Source organism: Myotis lucifugus, unplaced genomic scaffold, assembly GCF_000147115.1.
Source record: "Myotis lucifugus unplaced genomic scaffold, Myoluc2.0 scaffold_102, whole genome shotgun sequence".
NCBI classification, from domain to species: Eukaryota; Metazoa; Chordata; class Mammalia; order Chiroptera; family Vespertilionidae; genus Myotis; species Myotis lucifugus.
In genome coordinates, this window is record NW_005871150.1 from 3,262,785 (window position 1) to 3,272,492 (window position 9,708).

General features: G+C 39.2%; 1 protein-coding gene across 1 annotated transcript in view; it reads left to right on the forward strand.

The window, feature by feature from the left end:
- The window catches only part of SORBS2 (sorbin and SH3 domain containing 2), a 165,208-nt gene that overhangs the window by 136,767 nt on the left and 18,733 nt on the right, over positions 1 to 9,708 (forward strand). The window contains 4 exon segments of the mRNA XM_023757178.1: positions 135 to 181; positions 2,756 to 2,870; positions 2,954 to 3,082; positions 5,199 to 5,402. Coding sequence (XP_023612946.1) covers positions 135 to 181; positions 2,756 to 2,870; positions 2,954 to 3,082; positions 5,199 to 5,402 — 495 coding nt within the window.

Sequence of the window (9,708 nt, forward strand, 5' to 3'; positions counted from 1 at the left end):
TTGCATATAGAATTTACATTATATATTTTTAATCATTCCTTGAGGTATCACTTCTCTTTAATTCCTATAAAACTGCTTTCTTATAGGAAACCCAAAATTTTAAGTTAGTGCTAATCATTTTCCTTCCTTTCCAGAAATTGCCTGCAAAAGCTGTTTATGATTTTAAGGCTCAGACATCTAAGTAAGTAAGATAAGTATTCATCATATGATTTAAGTTGGCTATGTACACTTTAATAATACTTTAAGAGATAAATATTGCAATGGGACATGTTCAAATAATTCAGCAATCCACTCTAAATGGTTCCTTCTGAATTAACTGGAATGTGGGTAATTTTATTTTCATTTTGAGTTTAGTTGAGAATCATTGAGTTTTAAACTATACTAAACATATTACAGCACAATGAACTCAAATGGGTAGGTAAAACAAAAAAAGAAATTAAGCATCTTTATTTCTCGAATTTTTGTGTCAAGATGAAGTAAAAATAAAGAGTTTGGGAGTAATTAACACTTCCTGGGAGAATTTGATAACATTTATTTATCCAACTAAATCAAGGACAGTTTGCGGGGTTGAAAACTAGAACTGTGCACAGATTCCCACCATAAAATCTCCATGTATCAACACTCAAAGCTTAGCGATTCCAGTTTGACTTAGTGGCTAGAGTGTTGGCCTGCAGACTAAAGGGTCTTGGGTTCAATTCCAGTCAAGGGCACATGCCCGGGTTTTAGGGTCAATCCCCAGTAGGGGACGTGCAGGGGGCAGCCAATCAATGATTCTCTCTCATCACTGATGTTTCTATTTCTCTCTCTCTCCCTTCATCTCTGAAATCAATAAAAATATGTTGTTGTTGTTGTTTAAAAAAAAAAAAGCTCAGCAAGTCTGAGCAACGTTCTCTCCTGTGGCCTTTGATATTGGTGTTGTCATACTCCTGTGTTGCAATACTCTCCCTTTTTTCTTTAGGCTCTTGTTCATCAGATGGGCATGTGGTTGAGGAAAGTCAGAACAGGTACTAGGTACATGAGTTGGCTCAAATGGGAGGGAGTCTGCCACCTCGCAGTGGCCCATGTGCCCAGACCTTGTTTAAGAAACTTCAGTCTCTATTAGAATTCAAGATATTAAATTCATTGTAAATTGGCATAAAATTATACTGCGTGATTTAGACTAAATATATACAATAACCCAAATATTTATTCATGAAAATGCATCTTATATAAATTCATTGTTCCAGAGTCTGTCTCTAGTAGTAGAAGACAGAGAGAAAATAAAATCATTCAGAATTGGCCGAGGCTGCTGAGATAGGGAATGAACCAAATAAAAAAAATGCTATTTAGAAATTAAGATGTTGAACATGGCTTAAATCTGGTGTTAAAAAATATATACCTAAAAGAAAAGCTTACATTTTAAAAATTATTATTAGAGAAGTAACATCTGCTTGGTGTCTACTATACACTGGTCCTCACTACTACTGTTTTTTGAATATAGTGTGACAATTGGAGGATGCATGTTGGTTTTATAAAATAACGATACAGAACACGTGAATTTCATTTCTTCTTTGTGACAGTCCAAGGTTAGCAAAGGCTCAGGGAAGCCTGTTCTTCCACCGGCCGCCCGTGGGAGCATCAACAGCACAGACCTGAGGGTTGCCCGCACCACCCCTCCCGTAAAGCTCTTCCTAATCCAACTAAGCCTAATGGTGTACGCCTCAGAGAAGCAGGTTAAATAGTCACCATGGAAGCCATCCCATAATTTTAGGAAGAGAAAACTGTTCCCCTCCCACCATAAATAAATATATCTTATTGCAGCTTCGTCACATTGCTCTTGCTCTGTTCTCATAGACATAGAGCTGTTGCTCATCATCCCTGGACAATGACCTATTTGCAACAAAAGTCAAGGTTTCGGCCAACTCGGGCAACTTTCAGAGGCTCCCACGCCCAGCCAGCACTGAAAGTTACGGAAGGGCTAGCCCAGTGGTTCTCAACCTGGGCTGCACATTAGAATCACCTGGGAATCTTTTTAAAATCCTGATTTCTGGGCCTCATCATTAGTAACAAAGAAACAGAATTTCCGGAGGATGAGGCCCAGAAATCAGGATTTTAAAAAGATTCCCAGGTGATTCTAATGTGCGGCCAAGGTTGAAAACCACTAGACTAGCCTCATTTTTAAGTCATTTCCATTAATGCCCAGACAGGAGCACTTTTCATGCCTAACATCTAACAGGCGAGAGATGGATGCCTGTTTTAAATAAAAATCTATTTTAAAAGCTACTTTTACTTACCTAATACATGAAATGTATTTAATTTTTTAAAAATACAGCTATGTAACTTACCAAATGTAATGTCTCCATTGTTAAACCGGAAAACAAGGTAAAATCACACTTGCAAAGTTATAATATTGTGAGCAAATCTTAAGAATTTATAAGGAAAATCCTTATCCAACTGGGCTCGACAGATTTTTTTTTATAACTGCCACGGGTCCAAAACGGAAGCCATTCCCACACGCCACGATATTTTGAATTTAATTTTTAAAAAATCAATTTGCAATGAATATTATAAAAATAGATATATTACTCACAATGCAGGTGTTCATATTTTCAGCTGAAAATTCTCACGAAAAATGATCTTAAAGTTGGTCTATGGACGCTTATGGCGTACAATGGGTTAGTATCAGAAGTATATTTCCCAGCCGAATGCAGGTCTAGTGACCTTAAGAATAGTTGCTCTTCCTCGAGAAAAACCCATTTGAGCATGTCTCTCCCAGGGAGCTGTCGTTTAAGAAAGGAGACACTGTCTACATCCTCAGGAAAATCGACCAGAACTGGTACGAGGGAGAGCACCACGGGCGAGTGGGCATCTTCCCCATCTCCTACGTGGAGGTAAGTCCTCTCCCGGCCCTCTCACGCGGGTGCTCATCCCAAGGTCCTCGCGGGTCAGGAATAAACAACTGTTTTCCTCCTAGAAACTCTCACCTCCTGAGAAAGCACAGCCCGCAAGGCCGCCGCCCCCAGCCCAGCCTGGAGAAATCGGAGAAGCTATCGCCAAATACAACTTCAACGCGGACACCAACGTGGAGCTGTCGCTGAGAAAGGTACCCGGGCTGCCTTCTGACCTGGTGCCTTTCAAGGGCTGTCTTCCTCCTTAGACATGTCTGTGTTTTTCCGTAAAGAAAGGACAGAGCACTCCCTGGGGCTGCCCTGGACCACTGTTTCTGCCCCTCCTGGTGTCCAGTTGAGGTCCCTGTAGGACTCGAAGCTTCTCAGAGGGGCTTCCGCTCCCAGGGGTGCCTCGGCCTGAGCACCGTGGAGTTGAACTTGTGGAAAGGCATCAAAAGGAAAAGCACTTCAGTAGACTGCAAAAGATTGTTCTGCTGCCTTCTCATTCCGTTTCTTTTTAAATTTTAATTAATATGTTTATCTTGGAGTCATGAAGCTGTTTCTTCCTGGGGAGCATTTTTCCTTCTCTAGGCCTCATGACTGACCCCCTGTTTCACTGGAAGCCTAGCCAATCCTAGTGCCTCTTCCTAGCAGTAGGGAAAGCACGCTAGCTTGCTGCTTTACACAGCTGAGAATGGTTCCATGATGGTTTTTGGTGTTTGCTAAGCAATCGTGTCCGTTTGCTTGAGGCACCTGTATGTTTGCCCACCACGCAGACTAGACCATGGTCACATGCGGGCGGGCCAAGAGCGCCTCCTGCCTGCGGTGAATGCAGGGAAGGACCCCTGTCCTCCTCCTGGCTCCAGAGCCTCACCTCCTCCTCCCCTGTGAGACCTGGGTCTGCACCATCGACAGATTCTCTCCTACCCTCCAAGCTGCCGCACAGCATCTGTATCAGCTTGTTTCATACTTTCCATCGAAGCTTCCGCCAATGCAATTGTAGCTCGAGCAGTAGCCTGGCATCAGCCTCATGCTGGTGTGTTACAGAGAAAAGCAGTGCATTTTTTTAAAAATATATTTCATTGATTTTTTTTTTTTACAGAGAGGAAGGGAGAGGGATAGAGAGTTAGAAACATCTATGAGAGAGAAACATCGATCAGCTGCCTCCTGCACACCCCCTACTGGGGATGTGCCTGCAACCAAGGTACATGCCCTTGACTGGAATCGAACCTGGGACCTTTCAGTCCACAGGCCGACACTTTATCCACTGAGCCAAACCGGTTAGGGCAAAGCAGTTCAATTTTAAGATGCAGAGAGATCCAGTTAGCTTTGGTATGTTCTGCTCCATGGCAGGGGGACAGTCTATAAAAACCACCCAGCATTTGCGAAAAGCAAGCTTTCACTTTGAGTACCCCTGACAAAGTACCCCTCCGGTGCTGAAGCTCTGACCTTGTGTCAGTCGCCTCTCTCGTCCTCGCAGGTGCAGCTGCCCAAACTTTCAAGTGATCTGCTGGATGCAGCTGCGTGGAGTTTTAGTGTCTAACCACGTCTTTCCCACTTATTTCTGGGCCACGTGTGGTTTCGAGTTAAAATTTACACTGTTTTGTGGCATTGGCTTGATCACTGCAGGCGGCAGGCATAGTGACTGTAGAAAGTTCTATTATTCCAAAAGCCAGGGGTTCTATAAACAGACTGAATGGCCACTGTGGCGTGGCGATCCATCATTCAGAATGGATGCTGGTGTGAGGCCGTCTGGGTGCAGACCAGGTGGGTGTCGGCCTTGGCCACAGACATGGATTATCACGAGGGCTGTCTTGGTCCCACCCCATTGGCTTCACTCTTCGTTACTAGTTAGCATGTGGAGGGTAAAAAGAAAAACGGTGTGCCATTCAACTTCATCCCTTCCGGAGGCCGGTTCCTGCAACCCCCTCAGGCACGCCGTCACAGAGAGCTGAGTGACCCTTTCAGAAGCTCTTCCTTCCTGTGGAAGCTCATTCTGTGGACTGTCCATGACAGGATGCTGCTGTCTAGGAGACATTGCCTATTAAACCGTTCTGCTTTTTGACATTACACAAATCATTTCACACGGAACCAGTATGAGCATGTATGAGCCCATTCACATTAACCATGGGTGACTAAATGGCATATATGTTGATCAGCTATAATTTGGGAATGAACTGAGACTTTAGTTGCCTTCTCCTGACTAAATAAAACTGGAGGTATAACACTCTCCCAAATGAAAAACTATTGTTTGTTAGAAAACGTTGGCAATTATATTTCTGATGTTGTCACCTCCCTACTTACAATGCATTTTCCTCACGTTCATTACAGGGAGACAGAGTTATTCTTCTCAAAAGAGTTGATCAGAACTGGTACGAAGGTAAAATCCCAGGAACCAACAGACAAGGCATCTTCCCTGTTTCCTATGTAGAAGTCGTGAAGAGGAACACAGCCAAAGGCGCCGAGGACTACCCCGACCCTCCAATACCCCACAGCTACTCGAGTGATAGAATCCACAGCTTAAGTTCCAACAAGGTAAGAAGACATTTAGCATATTAGTAGAACACTGGGGAGCTTGGAGTAAGATAATAGCTGATATTAGGTCATTAAGAACATCATCTTTATTGCAAAGCAAGGGATTTACATGTTATGCTTCCAAGTTTGAGTGACAAGTCAATATAAATTTTTCTTATGGGTGCTGGCATAAAGGTTTAATGCTTGATTTTGAGAATTTCATTTTTGAATTAAAATACTAAAAGAGAAAAATTGGTATCATAAGAGCCTATATTATAGATAAATATACCTGCTTTCTGAAACTCAGGTTTTTTGAAACGTGATTTTTTTCTAAAGCTTAATTTCATATATGTATATATTAAATGGATTATATACATATGTATGTATGCATATATTCATCTATAGATAAATCAATAGATCCAAAAATGGTTTATTTCAAAGTACATGGTAATTAGGTTGAAAAATTCTGTATAAGTCTTGAGATTTTTTAATATAGAAAGAGAAATAGAGTAAAATTTTAAAGTGTTTATTAGTCTGAATGAAAATATCATTGGTCATTAGGGGCCCTCATGTGTAGTTGATAGTTTTAGGATAATTATGTACCAGTTCTACTATCTCACTTGAGCTAGTGGCTGAAGATAATTATCTTTCTCAATATCTGGTCTAAAAGGAACTTTGCTCCCTGAACTGGTTAACTAGAAAAGGCTATTCTACTTTCTTTACTCATGATATGAATTTCTTTTTTTAATTTTCTGTTAAGTTATAATATAGTGTGCTCTTCTTATGGATGGTATTTAGGGATTTCTTTCACCTTTTTATTAACCTCCAAGTATAAAACTTTAAATTACCAAGGAATTAGTTTCAAAATATTGTAAGTACTTCCGAACATTTAAAAAGTGTATGATGTTGCATAATTTATTGATTATTTTAATAAATAATTAAGATCAAGGCTAGGACATGGGAAATAAACCATCTAGAGCCAGCAATATAACATCAACATTGGATGTTGTACAGTCATTTCATGTTTCAATGCGAGACCATCTCAAGATAGCACCCCCAGTGCCCTAACCCTCTCCTTGAAAATGAGTCTTAGGAGGATTTCACAAAAGCAAATACTAGTAATCTAAGATCTCCTATTTTAAGAGTAACATTTTCTTTAAAAGGGCAAAGGTTGGCATTATATTCATTCTACTTCTCTTTGAAGAATGGGTTTCGTTGCAGGGTAATTATTCTCAATCCATTATCATTGGGCAATGGAACCATTTGGTACCGTCCAATTTTGGTTGATTGGTTATAAACTTTTCCAGAATCTTCTTCAGTATATCTACTTCACTACCAGAGCTTAGCACTTAGAGATCAACATTCTTCCTTTAGTAGTTCCTACTGATAAATGAAAAGATAAGAATCCTCATCTGCATATTTGGCCTATCCACTACTCAGTCATCTTAAATGAATGAACTACCAAATAAATTCAAAGCAACTGTACTTTCAAATAAAATTTTATAAGAAAAAATAAGCATGTATCTCTACAAAGGCTTATTTTAACATTTAAGAAATTCTTCCATAATGTCCTAATTAATATTAGCATGTAATATTTTAGATCACAGTGTTTTAATCTTTGTTGTGAATATAATTTAAATGTATTTTCAGTTTCCTAAGTTTTTTCTTAGAACACCAGATTTTACATTTTATATAAATAGATGAATGTACAAATTTCACTGATAAATAATTAGTGTTTTATTCTCACTGCTGGGAGAAAATATATTGAAAATCTTACATCCATATTTGGAAAAATTTTTTTAATGGTTTTATTCCCTCTGATAATCTGTGCTGTGATATTGGCTTAATGAAGGAAACTTCTCAGTAGTGTAGAACTCCATCATTTTCAGAAAAAGAACTATAATGTACTTCTAAACGATGCTATCCAATATATGTTACATATCTTATTTTCTAACTGATATTTGCAAATAAGGAAGGAATTTAAGTGATTTATAAATTACTCTTTGACACACTCAATCACATTTTTTGATATACTGTTTTTCAGGGGTAGCTCAAATATAAGTTGATAATATTTCAGATATTTCTGCTTTTTGTACAGTAGAATCCAATTCTAATGATTTTTGTATTATAGGTATATTTTTGTGATATGAGTATCCCAGGACACTTAATGTGACTTTCAGTAGAAATAAGTCCTTTATAAAGCTAAGTGCTTTGAACCTGTTAAACATAGATTAGTAACTATGGTAGTAATGACACTGCAATAGTAATAGTGATCGGGGTAGAATTTAAAGATCTTTCTTTATCATCCACATTATATTCCTGACCATGAGAGAAAGTGAAAAGTAATCATCTTGAATTTATTATATATTTCACAGGCTTTCAAAATCTATTCTTGTGTTGCATAGCATAGAGCATACAATTGGACTCTGGCCAATAAGGGAACTTCTCTAGACTATCAAATAAGACTTAGGTCATGTCTATCTTATTAAAAATTAAATATATACAGGACTTGCTAGGAATGTCTGTCTATCCAGTAATAGATCAAGTGTAGAGTATTGCTTTGTATCAGGTGCTAAGAAGCCTTAGTGCTGAATCTTCTATAAGATGCTCAGATAAGTTTTATGACACTTTGTCTCTTTTATTCCACCACATGGTGACATGGCATATTTGCTTAAAAAAGAAAAAACACAGCTAAATAAATTCTATAAATGCCCCTTTCCTATTATAGGACACAGAAGTCAAAGGTTAAGTGGAGGTGTGTTGTACGCTGATACCTACTAAGGCCCTGGCACCCAGAGTGCTGAGTGCAGAACAACCAACCAGAAAGCACATCTTCATACTCTTTCTTTAACATTTTTTCTTTCCAAACCAAAATCATTCCCTGGGAAAAACTAAAGTAAAATGTCACCCTCCAGCCTCTCTCAAGGCCTTCACAGCATGGCATGAGCCATCCTTCCCAGCCCAGTAGCAATAGATAGATGTATTAGAATGTTACTAGGCAGCACTTCTAGATCTTTGAATGAATTTACATAAAAATTATGTTTTGTCAAATATATCCAGAATATAGCAATAATATTAAGATACACAGAAGTCTACTTTTACTCAGAAGATTCAGCTTAAATTATACCTCCCCAAGTTTACATAAAATGTCAAGCTATTGAGAAAGATGAAAGTCCTAGCTGAAGATTTTTCCCACTAACATCATATGCTCCCTTTCAATGTAATCACTTACTTTGAATTTTTTAAAAACTTTGAAGTCAAAGAATATAATAAAATAAAAACTTTGAAGAATTAGTGTAAGTTCAGTTTCATTCTGATCATGGGTTTCTGTTCTCAAAACATATTTTTCCAAACTTGTTCATTTAGAAATGTGTTCATATATATAAGATATAAAAATATTTTATGCCATATGTTATAATCACCTGGCAAACATAGGTGAGAAAATTATGGGAGGTTCATGGGATTGGGCACTGCTTTAGGCAGCAAGAACACCTCACAAATTCAGCAGCTGAGAAAGGTTTAATTATTGGCTTTCATTCTACATTAATATCATTTCAAAGTCTGTGAGGGGCTGATGTCTACTACTAAGTCAAAATCTGGGAACCTAGTTTAAAGGAGGTAGTCTGTTAAATGAAATTAAATCACTTAAGGTTTCACTGTCTAGCCTTATAATCGCTATGACAGCTCTATTTTGTCATTTGACACTGACGACCCCTTTCGAATACTAGGAGAGTTTCATTTTCCAAATAAATTTCTAACATGCTAGTGGTTTTATGTAGGAAAAATTCAGCAAAACATCTTCAAATCTACACCACAGCATAAAATACTGTTTTGTATTCACTACCTTCCCTGCATTTCTGTCTCTGTGTTTTGATGCACTGTTGTTATTTTCTTGGTTTCTTCCTTTCTTTGGCTTCACACTCGCTGCTCATTTTTAAGTTGGCTCCCAGGGAACCAGCCCCTCCTCTCACGCACAGAGCTTCTCCTGGCCCAGATAACGGAGCTCAGCAGGGGCCTAGCCAGGGGTGGCCATCCCTGACAGCTCAGTGTCCTCCGGCAAACCCTCTGATTCCTTTCCTGGACAACTTCTTGGATGAATTAGAGAAGCTTAGTGCTTTCACCTTACCAGCTGACCAAGCCGAGCCAAATATCCCAGAGGAGATCACCCTTGAAATTAAAGAGGAACCCTCAGTTCCCCTCCCATGGCCTCCAGCAGCTGTACCAGCCAAATCACCTTCCCCTCGGCCACCCTTACGTGGCGCAGGTGTGACCTCAACTCCAGTCCAGCCCTATGAGACACGCCAGTCCAGGACCCCAGAAAAGACAA